We start from the raw sequence: 21,966 nt of genomic DNA, 5'->3' as shown, positions 1-21,966 counted from the left end.
CTGCAATTCTGTCATCTTTCAATACAGGATTATTTCTTGAGAAGCAAAGCTGACACAAAGGTCTCCATCTCCCAGTTATAATGAATAGGAAATAAGTCCTGAGAACCATCTTTTCGTAGTAAGTCTGTAGATCTTTTTTCCAATTCTAGATTATATGATTTGTAGATTACGTTGCTTAAAGAGGCTTTAAATTTATAGATAATATTGCTTAAGTGGGCTTTAAATTTACACAGTGCATAAAAAAATTAGCAAATTACTAAGAAACGAGAGAAAATGTCTACACAACCTGTGAAAAACAAATAGCTGTAAAAGAAGAAAATGGGCAAATTCTTTAGGTAGAAATTAATCTTACATAAATACCAACCAGGAGATAATTACTGCTAGTATTCTAGAGCTTTCCGCTATAATTTTAGAATATTTTACAAAGAAAAGCCTAGTAAGGAAATTGAACAAAAGCAAGAGAACCCCTCCCAGAACTCTGAGGGGAAGCCAGGGCCAGAGGTGAGGTTTCCTGAGTTTTGAAGCAGCTTAGTTTAGTATGTTGCCTTCTTCCCACTGTCCTACCTGAACTTCTTAATTGAAATTTTTCAGGCTCAGGTTTATATATGACTTTGCCTTCATTTTGTTCACACCTAATTTTAATGCTGCTTTCAGTGACTTGTTCACTAAAGTCTATTTTTCTTTTGTTCCTAAATTCATTCAAAATCACTGATTTGAAAACTTCACTAATTCCTTGGCTGCTGTTGAACAGCCTTATCCTTTAAAAAGCTTCAAAACAAAAGAGAAGAATACACAGAGGGAGGAAAAAAAGACGAAAGACTGGAGGAAACAGTGAAAACTAAATGATAAATCAAGATAAATCAAGACTAAAAAGGAAAGAAGATGAAGCATCAGATAAAAGCTGGTTTATCCGTCCCATATGTGCAAGCCAAGCTTATGTCGATTATCCTTCTAATCCTAAATAGAGATGCCTGCCTTTGAAATGCCTTTTTCCTCAAGGCTGGTTCAGTAAATTGACACATTTCTTGTAACAAAGTTAGGGAAAAAAGTTTAAAATAAGGAGATAGCCTACCATCGCCTCAATAAGCAGCTAAAAAACCAGAATGGATCTAAAACACTTATCTACACCCAAATACTTCTGGAGGTAGGAGGAGGACAGTCTACTGTTAGGTACAGCTTGTTTAAATCAGCAGTTACACCAAGAGAAATTCCGTTACTCTGCAGCCAATACTGGGCATAGACAAAGCAGAGGCCAGCAGCAGGTTCCCCAGTAGGATTTAATTTAAAGCAGTAATTTCATAAACCCATTTGAAATTCTGCTGAACAAAGACTTGGACTCAAAACTGAGCAAGACACAGGCAGACTGCAGCTCGTTAAAACTGACAGGGCAGTTCTTGAGGCCCTTTGCTTTTACTCACGCAAATACCCATGAAGCCATTCTGACTTTGCAGAGAGAAAAAACATGACAATCGGTGTGTGGGGGTGGATCCAGACAAAACACAACACAACACCTCACAGAAGCACTAAGGCTGTAGACTGTTGAAAGGGAAATAAACACTGAAGGAGAAAGTGGTATTATTCTTGTAGGTCATGACTGAGCATTTTGGGTTTTGACTTAACGGCAAACCCACAAATTCTTCACTGAACAACAAAAGGTTTAACTTCATCGGCAAGCTACTCATTTCAGTGAACAAAGTAAACAGAATTTGTAAATTCTGTTTTGTCTTCAAAAGACTTTTTTGGAGTGAACTCTGGTATAATACAGGCAAAGCACATAAATCGGTTAGCAATAATTTTTCCTTTAGCAGTAACAAGAAGCAAATATTGCATTTGTGCTGAGAATTGTATCAACACTCATCACCCAGAGACCAAGCTCACTTCAGAGAAGACTGAGACAGCTAACACACACTTCAGCAGAATAAAGAGGCTGCCTTAGAAGACAATTTTTTGTACAAGCTACCGCACATGATGTCTCCCCATTAGTTGTTTTCTTTTCTTCTCTTGCAAGCAGCAGCAAGGGCAGTCAGAGGGTGAGACCAATAAATAGCACTAACTGTGCAAGATGGGAAGCGTGCCGAGGGGACCACTGAGACCACACAAAGTACGTGTGCTAACACAAGCTGAAGGGGATATTACATCCCATTTCAAACATCCAGAGGCAGTTTTCTAACCATTAAGGTATTGTTTAGGAGAGCTGTCCACGCTTTGTACCAAATGTACCAGACCAGTCATGCCCATGGGGGTTAAAATGGCAGATTCGAATTGGAGGAAACTTGGTAGAAACCCACAAATGTACTTGTAAGGCACATCAACAAGGTTTCTGTTGTCTGCTTTTTATTAAATAAGAACGAGACAGACGGAGAGAACACACATCAGGGGGAATGTAAAGTTACTTACAAAGATAATCCAACTGGGTATTCTCAGCACTGTCACAAAAGAGTCTAAACACTGCTCACTTCATTTAGATTGATTCAGAATTTCCAGTCTCCCAAACTATCCATACACATTGAGATGGAACAGTTAGTTCTACTCAGACATGTATTACATCCATTTAATGCAGAAGTTCAGTAACACATTCAGAAAACAGCAATTCACCTTTGGGACACAAGAACAGAATTATCTTGCCTTCATTCCTAACCTGCATGTATTTTTGGGTACCCCTCAGTAAAAACAAAAAAAAGTTAAAAAGTAGATTTAAGCAGATTAAGTTATTTCCTTCAAATGAGTCAGACCTACTCTCCCAGTCCAGGCACCCTCCAGAAGTCTGAATTTTAAGTGAAATTTATTCCACAGTCCAGTGGCTTTCAGCACTGGATTTAAGCTAGAGCTTCGGAAGCATGCTGTGAAGTTATATACATAACTATCAGCTGTTTCTTTTAAACTACACCAAATACTGCCTAACCCATAGGAACTTTAAGCTCACTTTACATTAAAGTGGACCCTCACCTAACACCAGCTAATGCACACTTTGTAGCTAAAAGAAGGTACTTTAAGTCCCCTTCCAACAACATTTTTTGCTGGTACCATAATAGAGACCTTGAAAAGCCATGCATAAGACACCTGGATATATTATGCCATCAGGATTTACTCAGTAATGCATAAGACAGAAAATTTTTATACATCTTGGTTCTCAGAATTATGCTGGATCACTTTGCTAAGGTCATTTATAATCATCATTTGCAGTGACAGCAATGCCTGCAGCATTTCTTCCAGGTCTTAACACAAGTCATTCTTCTCACGTTTTTCTATACTATCCTAAGGGGGGGGGGAATTTGGTCTGTTCCAAGAAGAGTTTCTTTCACCAGTACATCCTGTGCTAAATTCTCAGGCAATAATATTTTACTTCAGCAGCTTTACACCAACCCATAAAACCAGGAAAGTCATTCTGGACTCGCAGTTGTCATCAAGAACATAAAAAGGCAGGTTACAACTAGGCAAGGGTGGCTAATGTTTCTGAAGTGATGAGCTCCAAGGAAACAATTTGAAATACATAATTTCTCACTTCTCAGGAGAAAGGAACAATTTTAAATTGACACAGAGGTAGGCAATCTGTAACAATAAGGAAGCATTTGCATTTGGTGGCCTATAGCGAAAATCATTCAAGGGCAGGCACTCTAAGAATTTTTCATGAATTATGTTCAGCATCAATACAAATGGACAATTAACAAACATGTATTTGGAAAGCAACATCTCTCTTTTGCACAGAGAATTTTTAAAGTTCTATGTAGAAAGAGAATAAAATAGCTGTAGCTGAAAAGTTCAGCATAGTAGATTTAATAACCTTCACTCAGATACATTATAAAGCTATTAAATGTCTGCCATTCAGGTAATTATTGGAGGTTTGCCATATCTTTTACTGTCTCCAGGCCAAGACGTGAGGAAAAAGAGAAGGGAAAAAAACAGGAGGGGAACTTAATGGATCCAGCCAAGGAGCTTTTTTTCAGTAATTATGCCTGATTGGAAAATTGTCTGCTTCAAAGAACAGAAACCTGAAGCTTTATTAGTAATGAGATATCTCAAGTTTCTAATTAACTGAAAACAAAAGTGCCACACATTTCACATCATATGTTCTTGTCACACATAAGCCTCTGTTTTCAAATTACTCTCCAAAGGACTAATTTGTGCATGACATGATGGAGAGAGGGACGGGGAATCTTAAAAATAAAATAAACCCAGTGCTTCACGAAATACAGTTTGGCTTGTCTAGAAATCTGGCTGTTTAACTGACCAGCTAACTACCCTAAACCTGCCCAAACTCAAGAGCAGATGTATACTTTTACGCTTACTTTCATGTGAGAGGGAATAAACCCAAGCTCACTGCGAAGCAAACCAGGAAAACTATTGAATTAAAAGTTTTTCTACATGAGTAATAAGCTGGAACTGCACAAAACAGGGGAAGAAGCCTGCATGGCAGAGAGTTAACTCCTGTGCAGGTCATTTTCACCTGCACATTAACACCCTTTTCCCTTGTACCTCTGGAAGAGCATAAATGTCACCTTCTTTAAGGAGCAATTTTGTTCTTCCAGCTTCCCACTCTGTGCACTGGAAACAAATGCTGGGAGTTTCCAGTTGAAGCCAGAAGGCCCACAAGTGAGAGACCTACTGCAAACACCCACCATATAAGAGCCTCTGCCCTCAGAAGCCCAAGCCAGAACAAAAATTTATTCCTACCCTTGGTGTGCCAAGACCTAAAGAACAGGACCTGGAGGTCTCCACAGAACCAGGGTATTTGGAGGACACCTGAACTCACTGGAGACTGGACATTACACATGCTGCAAACAGATCTATTTCCAAGTACCTGGTTGGGAAATTCTGTACCTGATGGTCAATTTGCATTTGGCAGCCTCAGTATCACCTTAACTGAAACAACACTTCAGAACAGCAACAGTCCTTGCACCGATTCACATGATGTCCTAACCTGATCTAGCTCTCAGTTTTTCAATTTCTATTCAATTTTTGCAGGTTATTAGGAGACTGTCCACCAGCGTTAGAAATGGCAGAAAAGACACTACCTGTATTTTCCATCAAGCACAGGAAAAATGTCCCATACTGCTTACAGTTAGTGACCTATGCTAATGGACCAGGTACATATTTCAGAGTCAAAAAGTTCATCCTGTCACAGGTGAAGACGTCTTGCCATGGTATCTCCCTGCAGCCTGGTGTTACTTGGCACACACTCTCTGCTAGTGACACTGGCACTATCTGCACACCCGTATCTAGTTAGCAAAGCTCTGTGCAGCACTGGCCACACATGCCCTGCCATGCCAGATAGTTCCTGTGGGGTTTCAAGAAAACGCTACACCTACTCACCGCTGATGCTAACAAGAGAAACTGCTTCGAAAATGGTACCAGAGTCATTGCAGACTTGGGAGACAGGGACAATGCAAAGTGAGTGCCCCTGTGGGACACAGGGAACAGAGCTGACACTGATTCTGAAGCAACACTACACTGCTGTGGTACAAAATAATATGGAAAGTGGTGTGAAAGAAGCGGCACCAAGGTCATCCAAAGTTGGAACCACAACTGGATACTGGTAACAAATGCATAGAAAATGCCATTTCAAATCCCAAAACGGGAGATAAAGATCTACTCCTGTCCCCTCAGAGCAGAGAAGAAAAACAACACAGAAATCAGGATGGGAAGACTGAACCCAAGACAAGGCATAAATGAGGGTATATGCACTTATGACATATGGAAACAAGACTTGGTTTCTGCAAATCCATGCAAGAGTGGGGTATGTCAAAGACTAACTGAACGTAACTGGATCTAGATTCCATATGCATTTGAAATTCTGTATTACATTAACAATTTAAATTGTAATTAAAATGTTGGCTGGGGAAAGAAATCATGAAGAAATGCATTTTCTAGAACATTAGGAAGCAGCTGCTGTGTGCATAGGCTCTTGTAACATGAAACTGAAAAGGAAACCTCTGCAAGACTCCAGGGCTCTGAGTGATCACTGAAGGGGACAATTCTTCCACTGTCCTAAAAAAAAAATCTGACAGCTCATTATCGCAAGGCTAATTGCCTGTCCTTTCAGAGATTGTCATTAACCTGCCACTGGATCACAAGCAATTCCTTCTTTTGGTGGACCAATCCTCTCCTTTTGGAGAGGAGCTGTAACATATAATTTCTCCTTCAAGCTAGACAGCATTGTTATTTAGGTACAATATTTTTTCATCTTTTCAGATCTCATGCAAGAGCTCTGAGGAGACAATAAATCACACGTACACTTCAGCTTAAGTCCAACTTTACAAGGTTTACAGCACTGAACATAAATCTTCCATGTTGTTGAAGATGGCTATGGTAATCCTTTTCAAAGAGCCTCGCTGAAATACCTAGCAAAGTCTAGGCCAGGATATTTCCCTGCTTGATCTCTTTGCTGATATTATCAGCAAGAACACGCGTTACATCCAGCTGTGGAAGCAGACAGAGAAGAGCTCCCCTGGCCAGTGACAACTGGAGTAAGACTGCCTTATTTCACAGATGGTAAATCCAACAGTTATTCAGTTATTATCTGGTAATGACAGAACCAACATTTAATCTATCACCTACAAGGACAATCAAAACCAGGATGCCTGTCTCTACTGTGTGTCCAATAGAAACGATAATTACATGCAGAGAGGGCAAATCTCATTCCCCACTATAGGCAGCACACAGTATAATATAAATTTGTAAACTTTCTTTTACCCCCTGCTGGAATGATCCTGAAGTCATCCATATACTTCTCACTTCACCAGAATAAATAAGAAAACCTAATTTATTCCAAGATAAATATAGCATTCACTTTAAGAGACCCAAGTTCTCTCCTCTGTTAAATACTTGATTTTGCAATTACATCTCCTCATTCTTCTAGTGTAAGATTGAGACCTTTTTTTTTCCTTATACAGAATCACAGGACAGTTGATGTTAGAAAGGTTCAAGGCACCTCTCAGAGGAGGGTTAACTACAGAAGATGAATTTACAGTCAGGCTTTGACTGTTTCCAAGGATGGAAACTCCACAACCGCTCAGAGCAACCTGTTCCAGTGTTTGACCTAAAACTGCTAGTGTCAACAAGCAGCCTTCAACTGACTTCAACACACAGTGAGTTACCTTGCACAATCCCAGTCATAATTTAGCCCATGAATACTCCAGAAAGATCTTGGAGGTTTTCTGAAATCAACTGCTTTTGCACTCCATAAGACAGCTTGATGCCATGGTATGGAAACAGTACATGCATAAATCACACCAAGCTTGATGTCTGTATAATTATCAATTTTCTATGTCTTATTTGAAGACAAAAAAACAATGTAAATCTCTCAAACATGCTCTCCTAATTCACAATTTAAAAGCAGAGAACTCGTTTTCTGTTTTATACTGAATTTATCTAGATACTTTGCCTTTAAGAACTTGTAATAATATCCAATAAAAAGACCTTCACTTAAGACCAAATTAAGTATCACTGTAGTAACTGACTAACTGAATCAAACTTTAAAAAAATAGCAGAAAGGCTACACAGTTTATATAATTTTATCATGAGAATAGTGTTTTCAGAAAATTGGAACGGTGCTGCTTCAGCTAACTAAAAAAACCCTCCACCAGCTATTCATTAGCTGGAAACAAAGCCCAGGGAAGTGTTTTGGAACTCTGAAGTCACTACTTTATCAGAAAGGACAGTAAAAAAAAAAAAGTAAAAGAAAATCAGTACTTACGAGCCAATGAATTTTGACAGAGCACCAAGATTCTCTCACCCTCTTCTATATTTAGGTACTTCATTCTATTATCAAGGCAAACACTTAGCTAAAGGCTTTTTTGTTGCCCCCTCCAGCCACTTTCCTTTTTTCTGTTTGTTTTGGCTTTTTTTTTTTTTTTTTTTTTTTTTTTGAGTTATCCTAGCTCATACTGATGAATTCATCAGTAGCATCAGAAAAAGATAAAACTTTGTGGCTCAATGCAGGCGGTTTGGATAGGGGAAGTGAATTATGTAGGGGCAAAACTGCCTTTGTGTCCTTTTGCCTCTGTTGTCAGTCTTAGGAGACAAGCAGGGGCTTGACAAGCCCCTGATTCTGGCAGAGACCATCAATCTAAAGCAATCTGTTTCAATGTTCTGTTCATTCAATATATTCATTCTATTCTCTACTCTTTAATGAGGGAATAAATTCTATTATTTTTAACGGAAAGGAATTATTGTGGGACAGAAATGTTACTTAAACGTTCAAACTGAAAAAAGTCTCTATCAGCATAACTACTGCATCCTGGATCCTCCCCTGCTAGGCTCAGCAAAGCTGGCAGTGAATTAAATCACATACTACTGCAGATGTAGCATGGAAGGAAATGGTGCACTTCCATTCCTTGGACTTGCCATATTTTTGCAAGGCAATCATGTCCACACTTGAAGGACTTTTCCACACCTTTTTTTCTCTCCCCCCTCCAAATATGTTGTATTCCTCCCAACTCCTATTTTACAGAGTGATTTTAGATGAAACTTTTCACTTCTCTGTTTTATCACAGCAGTGTTATTAGACCTTATAAACATGAAAACTACAGCATGGATAAAACCCAAGTGTAGGAACAAGATACGGGGAAGGAGGGTGATAAAGGCATGCCAACAAGATTTGACTGTCTGTCACTATTCATTTAATATCCTGTGAGTGCTACGCAATGCAAAGCATTAGTTCCTTCCCTAATTACAAACCAAATGAAACTGGTATCTACCAGAGGGATGATGGTTTAATTAAAAAGAAAACATTTCATAACTAAGACACAGCAATGAGAAGTAATTACACAAACCTTCAGAGATTGCTGAAAGCTGTATTCAGTCCTTTTAGCAGGGCAGGTCAATTTTTGAGTCCTTCAGCTAATTCTGGGAGTCAACATGCACCTTCTTACACAAAGCAAACTATTTCACTCATGGAGGACTGCTATAAAGAAGTCAACGTTAAGCTCATCTTTTCAGTCTGGATACCTGATATACACAATATTTTAAAGAGGTTTGGTTGGAGGTTTTTGGTTCTTTTGTTTTTTGTTTCTTTTTTCCTCTCTCTTTTTTTAAGAAAAGTGTTCTGCCTCAGCATGTGAAGTTAATTATTCTGTAACAGTCAGGGGTCAGAAAAGAAGCATACTTACAGTATCATGATTAAAAGTCAACATGATAATAGTGCCCTGTAAGTTGTAGTGCTAATTGGATTTCTTAATTGGATTGAAAGGGTTCAGTTCTATTTTTGCTGAGGGAAAAAAGAAACAGGAGACAAAATGAGAAAAGAAAGACTGAGCCAACACAGGCTTTACTCCCAGTTTGCTTTCTCACCTCAAAAGGAACACTGGACAAGTCACCTGTGTCCTCAAGCAGCTCAAAAACTTAGCTTCTGACAACCACTTAATGATGCAAAACATCACTCTTGGACTGATCTTCACATCGTACAGAAGTTTTGCTAAAGTGTTCACTAAATAAAAACGGACTTCAGTTTGCCACAAGAAAGCCACAAAACCCCAAATAAGCCAAGATGTAATAATGCCCAGCAGGTGTGAAGATCTAAGTATATAAAAAAGCAGGGTACTGCTTTAATATAATAAGCAATAGTCACTATGGTCACAGCCGCTATAATGAAACTCTAAAGACACAGTTTGAGCGGTATCTCTTTTCTGACCTTTAACATCATAAAGCTAATCTACACTTGATTGTTTTTATGGATAAAGATCCATAGTTTCAGCCTCAAGCTGGTGGAACAGGTACTTGTTGTTTCTCTCAAGAGGTCTCAGCTATCAGTTGCACATCTCGAACCTGCAGACCTGAACTTCTGCAGTTCTTCATGATGAAGGAAAAACCTCGCAAGGACATAACAGGACATCGGTTCATCTATGAGGACACAGGTACTACCCCTTTGTCATCAATGCACTGCTGTGAGCAACCTCCCGGGCAACAGATTAACCTCACACCGTAAAGGTGAAAGACTGACACATGGAAGAAGTTTCAAAAGGAATGCAAGGTCTCTAATTTAATCTTTGATCTTCAGAAAGATTCTGAAATCTACAGTGAGAGACGCTCTTCATTTCAACTGTTCAAATGCAGGCTACTGTGCGTTCCCCCCAAGCCCAAAGGAAAGTTGCAGTCATCTTGCACAGCAGCATCACGAGTGAGCCTCTACCTCATGTCTTTTTGGAACTGAACTGGTATCCAGCAAATCTGGGATGGAAACAGTCTAACATATCCTTGAACAAAAGGATTTGGAGATGAAAATTCAGAAAACCCTACATCCCAGTATCAGGTTGCTGATCTATCTCTTCCCACAGAAGGGAAATAAATATGTATGATCAAGCAGGCTGATTGTGTGTTAAAGATTTGCTAAATCAGAATATGTTAGAAATGAGGAGGCTCATTTGAACAGAAACCATGCTTTATTTCATACAGAATTGTATTATTTATTTTCCTGAAGTCTATGATTAATTTGAATACTGAATTATTTGATGGCACTGAAATGAGAGAGTCTAAATTATTAGGTTGCTCAGTACTTCCAGTTACAGCTGAATTGAGATTTCAGAATGTTTCCATCCATTGCTACAGACTGAGATTCAATTTGCCTTCTAATCAAATTTGTACAAAACATAGATTGAACAAACAAACTTGCATCTTTTGATGGAAAAGAGAAGGCATGCAAACTGCTCAGAGAAAACAGAAGTGAAAGCTCTAGAGATTAAAAGTCTTTCACTTGTCTTCAGTGGGCACAACAGCACATCTGTGGTGTGTCTCCATCCACAGCTGCTACCTGTGCCAGCCCTGCTCTGCTGTGCCCATCATGACATTTTTGTATCTGCTGTCTCTGAGCAATCTGTTACATTATATGGGGAAGAGGCTTTGGCTACCTTCATTCAGATGCAGCCCCTTCATTAAAAAAAATTCCATATTCATTAAATCTGTAAAGCAAATAAAGGACAGCTTTTAAGACAGCAATCAGGTTACTGAAATCCTTCCCTCCGCAGCTGCGCAGAACACATGTAGAATTTTGTCCCTTTCCTCCCCTTCTTCATTCACTGACAAAAATCAGACTGTGCTTCCATTCGCAGCCTTTCTGAACCTACAGGGCTACATCACAGGGGGGTTTTCATCGATTACTGTACCAACAGGAAAATAGCGATCCACATGGACCACCCACTGCGTGACCATCAACTAATACTTAGCAACTGATGAGCCAAGCCCTGTGCATGCACATTCATCACAGCTCTCAGAAATGGCATTTGGTAGACAGCGATCAACTAAACTGATTTCAGACTGAAGCCTTTTCACCATGTGAAGACCACAATTATGATTTGCTATTCTCATCCTGTACAATACATAACGAGCATTGATGCATGCAGAGCATTTACCAGCTCAACCACAAGCCATACTAGAAAATAATAGGGGCAGCTTTCCCTGCATCCTAAGTATGCTTTGAGAGCAGCTCCACATTGCAAAAGTAAAAATATTAAATTAGGAATCAGTCAAACTGGCAGTTACCACTGTCATGGTTTAATCCCAGCCTGCAACTCAGCCCCACACACCTGCTCACTCATTCCCTACCCAGTGGGATGGGGGAGAGAATGGGAAGGGTAGAAGTGAAAAAAACTAGTGGGTTTAGATAAAGTGTATAATTGAAATAAAATAATAATAATTTTAAAATGTAATGAAAAGATCAGAGAGAAATAAAACCCAAGAATGGCAAGTAATGCAAATGAAAACAATTGTTCATCACCAACCAACCAGTGCCCAGCCAGCCCCTGAGCAGCAGCCCCCCCAGCCCTACACGCTGAGCATGAGGCCGCAGGGGCTGGGGTGTCCCTGGGGTCAGTGGGGGTCACTGTCCCGGCTGTGTGCCCTCCCAGCCACTCGCTGTGGGGTGGGGTGAGAGGCAGAAAACAAGGGAAACATCCCTGTGTTCCCAACACTGCTTTCAGCACAAATCCAAACCACAGCCCCACACCAGCTACTGAGAAGAAAATTAACTCTAGCCCAGCCAAAACCAGCACACCTGCAGAGGCAGACAACTGGGGGCTGCTGCCTCCATCGCCAGCAGGGCTCAAGGGAGCAGCTGGCAGTGAGGTACAACCACAGTGGGCGAGGAGTGACCCTCCTGGCACCCCACACCATTCCTCTGGGGGGGAGCAGTGGCAGCGGGCCTGGCTTCCCAAGCTGGCTGCTCCCCCTCCTCCTACCTGCCCCCTGTGCTAGGGCCACAGAAATTAAAAACAGAAGCTGCTTAGGCAGACTACCTGTTCATTCCTAGATAAGAAAAGCAAACCCAGGTACAAAATACTCATCTGCTTCCCCTTCCTCCCCACCCCCAGAAATACATAAATCTCTTTTCAGTGTCATCTACCCGTTCAGCAGAATTTTGAGAGCAGCTCAACGTTTCACTCCCTGATGGATCTAATCCCTTGCAACTCTGTCAGCCCTAGGAAATCACCACCTTGAAAACTTTTCCTGCATATCTAACACACAAGTTGTTATTTACAGCACAGCACTCCTAGCATTAGTCACTGCTTTGTAGCCTGGACCTGTGCAGGCAGCGGGCTGTGTGCGGTGTTAGCATACAATATGGGGGGATGGCATGCTGACACATGCAAACTGGGATGCACTGGGAGAGCTCCACTGTTCTGCTGGGCACTTGCTTCACATGAGCATGGGTAAGAGGAGGTCAGTCTCCCTGGCACTGCACTGGACCTGCAGAAGCTTTGAAGAGAGACAGCAGAAGCAGGAGTCAGGAGCTGTAAACCAGTACAGTCATTTCCTAGGCAGGGGGTCCCAGTCCAGAAAGCCTGAGGAGCAGCCTGCACCCTGCCAGCTCATCCTGGCTGGGCTGTCCCCCAGACATGAAGTGAGGGACAGATGAGATTCTGAGTTCACAAAGTTTATCCCATTTTTTTCCCAGCTATACCAGATCTAATGAAGGTAATCATTCCCTTACAGACTGTTCCTCTTTTTAACACTAATGCAGATAAACAACCCTATCTTCAGGTGGTTGTTGCAAGAGTTTTGTATCAATTAGAGAATTATAATTTTCCCCCAAAATAACTGAAGCAGGCTGGAGTGTGTGCTTTTAAGATGCTCCTCACAGGTGGAGACAGATGGTGAGTGTTACAGGCACAGTAAGATTTGCAAAATGAGAGCTGAGTGATAAACATAATTGGATCAGGCTCTGCAAAAGATTTTTCTTTCCATAGGTTGGAATAGTGCTTCCTCCCATAGTGCCCCATTTCTCTGGCTACTCCAGAGCTGGGATAAATCCGTAACCTGCTTGATAGATCTTTAGTGCAAGAAGGAACAGAAGTCTTCAGTGCAAGAAGGAATAGAAGTCTTCGGTGCAGGAAGTTGTGAGGGGATGCTGGCACCCACCCTTTGAGCACTTGCAAGAAGTATAATGAGGAATAGTCCAGTACAGATTTTTCTTTTGCACACACATACAGATAGATACAAAATGTAATCCACAAAATGGTTTGGGGTGGTTTTTTTTTTTTTTTTTTTTTTCTTAAAGGATTCCTGAAAATGCATATGCACAACAGTACATTCAGAAGAATTCTACTGTATGATTGTGAAAGCTGAATTATTTCATTTTCTATTATAGTTAAATGGCACTAGTACTTGTGAAAGTTATGAGACCTGACAACTTACATTTTGGGCCCCTGATGTCAGTTGAACTTCATCAGTCTCCTTAAATGTTAAGACTGACATCCAAGAACAAGAAGTGAGTGCTTCAACCAAAAAGAGTTTCCTTATGTTTGCTTATACCACATCAGAATTTCACTCCTATTTCCTGATATAGGTCATTTCACACACTTACTAGAACAGGTACTTTTCAGGAACACATGCAAACACATCTAGGGAGTAGCAAGCTATCTCCCTACAGTTTTTATGTTGTATGCATCTTGGCTAGAAAAGTGGTTCTACTGTTATCTCTGGATGTTCAGGAGAATTTATTATACTCTGAGTAAACAAGAAAAGTTTGCTTGGAGATGACTCTGCTGCAATGTTTGCAATGTCACTTGCAGGAAAGCTTTCCTTATTTTGCTCAGACCAACCATCTAAGAGCCAAAACCTTGTATAATTCTGAAAGGGCATTTGGCCTAGAAACATTCGAAGGATATTATACCTGCAGCAAGGAAAACCCAAGAATAGAGGATTTTCCCACACACGCAGTTGTGGGGGAAGGTTCAAAAGTCAATTGCCATCAAAGTATCTTTTTAAAATATTGCTCAGTACAACAGTCTGAAATTCAAAAGATAAGACTTATTTCTCTGCAGGAATAAACAGCGTGATATATTTTAAAATGAAAGCTTGGGTGTTTTTTGATGTAAGTTCTCATCAAAAATTTTACTCTCAAATACATTTCACAGTTCACTCATGCTGAGAAGCACTTCTTATCTTCTGAACCTCCAGACTGTTGGGCTGAATGAAATGTGCACAATTTGCTTTTAACTGTTTTGGTGCATTGCGCAGGGAAGAAAGCAGACTGCCACAGGGATTTCCCTGATCCAAGCAGCAGCCATTTAAACTAGAAAACCCAGTAAAAATCCAAGTCATTCTGTCTTCACTACTATTTAAATCAATCAACTCAGTTTGGCCATTGTTAATTAAGACTCCCTTTTCTTTCTGGAAATGCATCTATCAGCTGTATCACCATTTCAGCTGTGGTTTAAAAAGTTAAATGACTCATTTTAAGGCAGAGACCATAAAACATATTACAGCTCTACCTGTTAGGAAATGTAATAAAGACAAGGCCTGGATATTCTAGAGAAGAGGGACAATGAAAGATTTTAAGCAGAGACAGAAACAGAGCAAGGACTTGCTCTTATTCTACTCAAATTCCTCAGTCTTACATAACACCTAGCTAATTTTACAAAAGCAATGGATTCTAGGGGATTAAGAAAATACATCTATTTTTACTATACAGGTTTTTTCTAAACAATGTATTGTTTACTTTCAAACAGGATGATTGTGCAACTAAGTTTATAACTCAGTTCATATTGCCCCCTTGCCTTTATATCCCTGCTATATTCCTTCTGAACAGAATAAACAAACAGACCTTCAGTAGTGTTGCTCAAGATAGTCTGTGGATTTATAGAGAAGCTTTTGCAGCTCTGCTTCCTATCCCTGGTAAAACCCAGTTTTTTACAAAGACAATGCATTAAGGAGAGTTTTTCCAATCTGCTATTCTCTGCAACATCTAGATTAATTTTAATTAAACATTTAATTAAGAAATAATTAATTTCCTTATGAGTGAAATAATGCAGTCCCTTTCAATTTGCATGATCTTGTAAGTATAATTTAATACAAACAACTCAGAGATCCATCTGGATATTCACAGAATAAACCATGAGTAATTGGTTAATAATTGTAGAACACTTTGAAGACAAGAAGTGGCAAATACTCTCATCTGTCTGTGCATTTTGTTTAAACTGGCCAGGGGCTCTAATAACTGAAGCACCTTGATGAGTGATTAAAATTGCTAGTTTCTCTATTAAAACACATAAAACGTGACTCTAGAACAAAATCTTAATGAAACAAGGAACAAAGCAAAAAATTTATAAATTCTGAATAAAAAGGGGAGGGGGAGGGATAAATCCTGAACACTTTTGTTGGTGATTGCCACGATGATTAGCCTTTGGGTTTTTAAAAAGTAGTCAGATGATACAAGAATCTTATATAACAGAGAGATAAAAACCACATTTTTGTTGAGAATGGCATTTCATCAGGTTTCTGGATAACAACAGACATTACTAAAATATTGGCTTCCTTACAGTATTTTAAGAGAGAACTACAGCAAAAGTTAGGCTTTTAAATAAGCACTGACAAGGAAAAATCCAATTTGTTTCTGGTGCATACTTCCTCCAGAGGTGATGCTGTCCTGACAGTCCCCAGACTCCTGCCACATCAGCTGCTGGGCTGGTAACCCTCCATCCCCTGCCAGGATTGCTCCCACCTGAACAGTGTCTGGGACACAAGCCAAGCCCTGGCTTGACCTACACCCACTGCAGGCCCAAAGACTTAAGCTGGCCCTTGGGCAGCATCTAGGAGGAAAACACATAGGTCCCTTCTGTCCTGCTTCTGGGCAAGGGCTCAGGCAACTAAGCTAGGACACGGGTTATTTCTGCAGTGCAAGTTACAATCTCTCTGAGCTTCAAAAATAACACCATTTTCTCTAGGGCACTGAAGTCCTCTACAAAGGCAAATGAACATTTTTCTCATGCCCTGGGCCAGCAAAAGTGAATATTCTGTCTACCAGAACTCATGAACTTGAGTGCATTTGGGGTCCACCTCAATTCTAAGTGCTCCTATTCAGCTGAACCTCTCACTTTTTAAAAAATATACAGTCTCTTTAGCACACCACATGGACACTAAGATCGTACATCTCTTCTGTTATCATCCAATACAGTAAGTTTCTACATTGTATTATTCACCTATCATCACACAATATTACTACCAGTTATCTGCACATCACCCGTTTTACACATTCTGCACACAGACACACATCTGTGTTTATGCAGTTCCTTTACCTGAAGAGTATTTCTTCTCCCTTCCGTCTAACAAGACACAAGGAAGTCTTCCAAGAAAATGTCAATCTTTCAGAAAAAGAAGTTACAAAAAACAAATTCAATGTCCATTTGCTGAGTTTCAGTGCTCACCTCTCCTCTGTCTTTCCAAAACACTTCTCTTCTGACAGCATTTACTCCTGTGGACTGCATTTTATCATGGCAGCCCATTTCCCTTAACACCTTTTACACTTCCCTGTAAAACTTTGTTTTACAGCCCGAGGACTGTGTCTGTATGCTAACATTTCCCCTGGAATTCTTCTTTTAATCTGTTGAATGGAGACCTACTTGAAAGCAAGTTGAAGATGACGAAACCCCCCATTTCACGCTCCCTGTAAGTAGTAACTGCAACAATGCAGATTTAAATGCTCTGAAAGCATGGACTGGATCTGCCCTCCAAGGGCTGCTCTGCACTAGGGCTCTGCCTTGGAGTAAGTTCTGGCACTGGATGTATTGCAGCCCAGCATTAACTGTCTCACAGCTGTTAAAACTGACTGACATGGGCTCTATAACCCAAATCCCCCCTTTGACTGTTCCACCAGGACATGCTCCAAACTCGTAACAGCTTTGGCCAAGCCAGGCTCAGTTTGGTGCAGCAGCTCCTTTTATAAGGCTCTCCGTATCTGTCTGCTCTTTCCAGTGAGCCTCCTCTCTCCATCAAGAATACCTGCTTTCCTCTTCATGGGTCACATGCCAACCATGGCAAGGAGGGAAGTTGGGGATGGGCCACCTCAAGCTCCTCTAGGGGATTTTTCCAGCTCAATCTCCAAGGGCAATAGCACTCCTCTTCAGGTCCTCACCTGGAGCAGAGCTCCATCAGCTGCTGTAAGCACCCTTTCTGGTATTTTCAGCAAGAGGAAAGTTGCAATCAAAGTCCATTTCTAGGTTGAAAACTTGATCTCTGCAGCATACAATGCAAGCAATTAGGCAATTTTATATCTGACAGATCCACAGGAACTGGCTTATTAACATTTCATTCAGTAGAGGCAAGGTAACTAAAAAATTTCTCTATATTAGCAACTTTCTAGATATTCAGAGTTACATTTTCTTCTGATAAAAGCCCAAATGCCCAGAAGTTTGTAGAATAAGTTTTCAGACTAGACATGGAATCTCACAATAGTTTCAAACAATGTTCTAAGTCATCCAGATTATTCAAAACACATCTGTTCTACAGCTTTATATTACTTCTACTGCAAATACAGCATATTTTAACGTATCTGCAACCCCACAGAGATATGTGAACATGCATCCCTGATTTAGTCCTGATTTTTCTAGTGACACTAAGTGATAGTCTCCATTCTCTGACCAGGGCCAAACGCTGAAGGAGACTCTATTAACAATACTGAGGAACCATTCTTGCTCTGAATCCACACAATAAGTTATGAGACTTATTTCAGAACAGAGGTTGTACAAAGATGATTTAAGAGTTTAGGGTGGAGAGATCTTTCGTACCTGAGCATCTTAGAAACTTATCAAATGCTTTGATTAAATTAGGATATTCAAATCACAGCAAGGCTAGGCCAGACCTTTTTCCATTTACAAGCTTGTTTTCCTGTAGCTCATCTAATAGCAACTAAAATAAATCAAAGTATACAGGAAATCTAAGAGAGATATTTATGAGCGTATGAATGGCAATAAATGGAGCTTGTCTTAGCCAGTAATTCTGATAGATATATACAGTGCAAAGAGTGAAACTTACTCAAACTTTGTCTAGATGCAAATGTTGATGCTTGATTATTTCAGAACAATCTTCTAGAAAAACTTGAAGCAAGAGAAACAAAGCAGGAGGGAAGAAGAAACAGACATACATTTAGACATGCACCATTTTAACAGTTGGTGTTAGTGAAATAAAAAAAAAAGGAAATTTGGTTCTATTTCAGTAACATTTCAATAGTCATGATTCAGCAGTGGTTTAACAAATGTTAATTTGAGAGCTTACACACACACACACACTTTCTTCTTAAATGACTGCCTTCTCTTTCCAGATGGCAGAGCCATGGGAGCTGGTGGTGGTGGTATAGAACAACAGACTCTTCCTTCTGTGCTTCAGGGATGGAGAGAAGATTTACAGCAGCTCCTGTAAAGTCACTTGCTGAAAATCCTCCTATGCATCTGGCTCAGCACCAGCCTCCTGCTCCACAGCGTGCTGCACCAGGGGTATTCAAGGATTCATGTTCTGAGTGTTTGGAACGGCTTTCAGATCCTGCTTATGATTAAAGGAGTCTCCAGACCACAGGATGTGCATAACCAGGAGGAGTCTATTGTACATCACAGCTGAGTTTGATTGCCACTTGTGCCCAGGAGCCCCATGCCATCTGGCACAGACACACCTGCCTGCACCCACAGCACCCAAGTCCCAGGCTCTGACCGCTCTTCCACCAAGCAGCCCTGGCCTGCCAACAACCACAACAGCAAGGTCCTTCCTCTGTGCTCAGAGGGAGAAAAAGAGCCAGTGCTTGCATAAAAAGCAATTATCACTTCTAGAAAAAAAAAAAAAAAAAAAAAAACAAACCACCAAAACCAAAACAAACCTCAACTAGATTCATCTCAGTGTTTATTGTTAATCATTGCTAATTCATTTTGGGTGCACTGCATCATAATAGCAAAGCCATTCAGTATTCATGAGGGCTGGGAACACAGGCTGAGGTCCTTGAACACTGCCTGAGAAGGATGCATATGTTGTGGCTCCCTCTTTAATGGGGAGGTTTGGCTCTGTGCCTCTGGAGCAGAAGAGCAAACTACCCTGTGTGCAGCAACACGCTTTCTGCTTGTACACGCAGCCCCAGAAAATAGTGCCTTAGGGAACAGGACAAAGCTTGGAAATCCTCACAGACCTGCAACCACAATTTACATTTCTCAAAAGTTACCCAGTGGAGTTCGAACAGGACAAGCTGGCTTCTAACATGAGACATGGTGTCCTGTGGGCACCAGTCACCTTCCGCCACCTTGTCACTGCATGACACCACACCAGAGATCGCCCTTACCTTCCCCCACAAATGCTGAAGTAGGGCATTACCTCAACTAACACAGTGAAATTAAAACAATTCTGGTGTCTTCCAGCATTAGCAGCTGGGCCTGACACCCTTTCTCCAGAGAGCAGCTGACCAGCTTCCCCCGTTTGCAAGCTCTCCTCCTGCCTGGAAGTCTTTTGCTCTTCCAAGCTGAGAATCACAGGTTTGGGTTGATTTCCATTTCCCCCATCTTATTCACCGCAGTAAGCACAACCAGGTCCTTTGAGCAACAGAACACCTGCAAGCTACAGCCCTGTGTCCATGCACAGGCTCCCAGAGGTTTCGTCACATCTCTGCAAGTGAATGAGACCCTCTTTGCAAAAAAAAAAAAAAAAAAAACCCAACAAAAAAAAACCACCACAAAACAAAACCAAGCCTCAGGAAAGCTGGTGCAAAGGTTCTCTCCCAAAATTCCTTCTGAAGTTACCAAATCCAAGTATTACATTGCAATGATATCATCACCCTAAACATGAATTAACAGGGCTTATGGTGGAAGTTAGAGGGGAAGGATCCCTTGCTGCATTCATTCCCAATAACAAACCTGTGCTTTAGTTTTATACACAATTCTCCAGTGAGATCCAGAGGACTAACATACATTGAAGGTCTATAGCTTTCCCAAATTAAAAAAAAAACAACTACTATGTACACACCACCATGTAATTTCCATGCTTGTTCCCCTCACTTCTGCTTTCCTCATTTAATTTACAGGAGTTCCAAAGCTTCACTTAGTACAGAAAAGACAATTCCAGAAGAGTCTGTATTCTGCTCCTGCTAAAACTCCACAGCAGTGAACAAGTATTATGCCTTAAAGAAAAAAACAAGTGTCACCAGAACTAGCTTCTGTGATCCTCTAGCCAAATATTATCTTTCTAAATACTGCATCCTGAGTGACTATGTTTCTAATAATATGAGGAATACATTGTATCTCTGTTTTTAGAAAGTGAAAGATTGATCTCAGGTTATTTTGATGCAGTCTGCTCTTGGCTATGATATTGCTTCACTGACAGCAATTAACTATGGTCGGCAATATAATTTACCCCTTTTCAAATTACAGTGTAGAAACATTGCATAGAGGAGCACATAACGTGTGTGAGATTTAGCAGTGACCCAGGAGCTCGATCATTAAGCTCACAAGGGGGCATATTCTCTTCGCTCTGAGTGCATTTCCCATTAATGCTAATAGCATGTTGAGAAGAAAATATACTCCATAAACTTTCATTACTCACTTTCTTCCTTGCTCTTTGACAAATGAATTGCTGATGTAGACTCAGAGGTAGGCAATACATCCACTTCTCTCTATGCCAATGCTATAGAAAACCAAGAAGGCTTTTTTTCCTTCCAAGTGCAGACACTCCTACATCTCACACCGTGGATTTGATTAAATCCTGCTTTTAAGCCATTCAGTTCCAGTCAGCATTTGAGTGGGACTCAGATACACTAGCAAACACTGCCAGAAAAGACAGTTTTCTTTCTTCCCTTCTCACCCGCTGTCCTCACCCCCCTGCGTCGCGCCAGCTGTGGTGCTTGTCTGATCCCTTGGAGAGTCAATTCACCCATTAACTGTACAGAAAAATAAGAATTTCTCTTCTAACCTAGCAGAAAACTTGGGTATCTCAACTTCTCCCTCTCAAAGAGGCTAATTTTTTCCACCGTCAGCTGGTATCCTGATGGCATTTCAAGTGTAGAATAACTTTCTGGCTGTTCACATTCCCATAACGCTTCTATGTAAGATACAGATTTTTTTACTTTGTGTCCTAAACCAACTGTGAAAGGGCTGCCACATGCCATTTTACCAGTGGCCAGACGTTGCTGATGAATAAAGGTAGCTCTGAACAAGGAAACATATTGGTTGGAGAAGAGGAAAAATTGCAGGTGATGAAACGTCTGCTTTGGGTATCACTATACAACTCACAAATAGGTGATCTGGTAATTTTTCACAGGTTTAAGGGACCTGTAATAGTGAAGTTGTGACCACCTCTCAAGGAGAAGCATTCAGAAGTAAAGGCAGTTATGGGATGAGACAGTCACCAGAGCTGCTGTTACAGCAGCGGTCCCTACTAGCTGTGGAAAAAAAAGGGAATTTTGGGTGGGCTATCTAGGATGAAGGCATCCTGCCTCCTGCAGGCCTCTGCTATGCCAACAGCTGCCTGTCAGAGCTCAAGCAGTCACCCTTGCTGTCTTTGTGGCCCTGGGTTGGGCCAGGACACTGGCTGCAGGCCCAGGAGCCCTGCTTGCCCTGGCCAGACAGCCCATTCCGGCTCCCTGCCTGACCATTCCCTGCAGAGGAACAGGAGATGCACGCAGAGGCGCTTTGCTCCATGGTGCTTCTGTCAGTTCTGCCCCTCACCTCCTCATGTATACTCTTGGCCTCAGCCTCATTTCTTCTTCCCTCCTCAGCTGTCAACAGGGTTGTT

At 40.9% G+C, this 21,966-nt stretch overlaps 1 protein-coding gene across 8 annotated transcripts in view; it reads right to left on the bottom strand.

Annotated features, from left to right (window-relative positions):
- Positions 1 to 21,966, bottom strand: part of KCNIP1 (potassium voltage-gated channel interacting protein 1) — a 445,272-nt gene that overhangs the window by 80,365 nt on the left and 342,941 nt on the right. Inside the window, exon 1 of one of the 8 annotated variants that reach the window (XM_032992701.2) lies at positions 7,694 to 8,022. The exons of the other annotated variants lie outside the window; for them this stretch is intronic. Within the exon in view, the coding sequence (XP_032848592.1) occupies positions 7,694 to 7,757 (64 nt within the window). The 5' untranslated portion in view covers positions 7,758 to 8,022. Of the gene's footprint in view, positions 1 to 7,693; positions 8,023 to 21,966 lie in introns of those variants that run through there. 8 annotated transcript variants of the gene reach the window in all.

This window comes from Tyto alba, unplaced genomic scaffold (assembly GCF_018691265.1).
Source record: "Tyto alba isolate M040663 unplaced genomic scaffold, T.alba_DEE_v4.0 Super-Scaffold_17, whole genome shotgun sequence".
Taxonomy (NCBI): Eukaryota; Metazoa; Chordata; class Aves; order Strigiformes; family Tytonidae; genus Tyto; species Tyto alba.
This window is presented reverse-complemented; position numbering and strand designations above follow the sequence as displayed.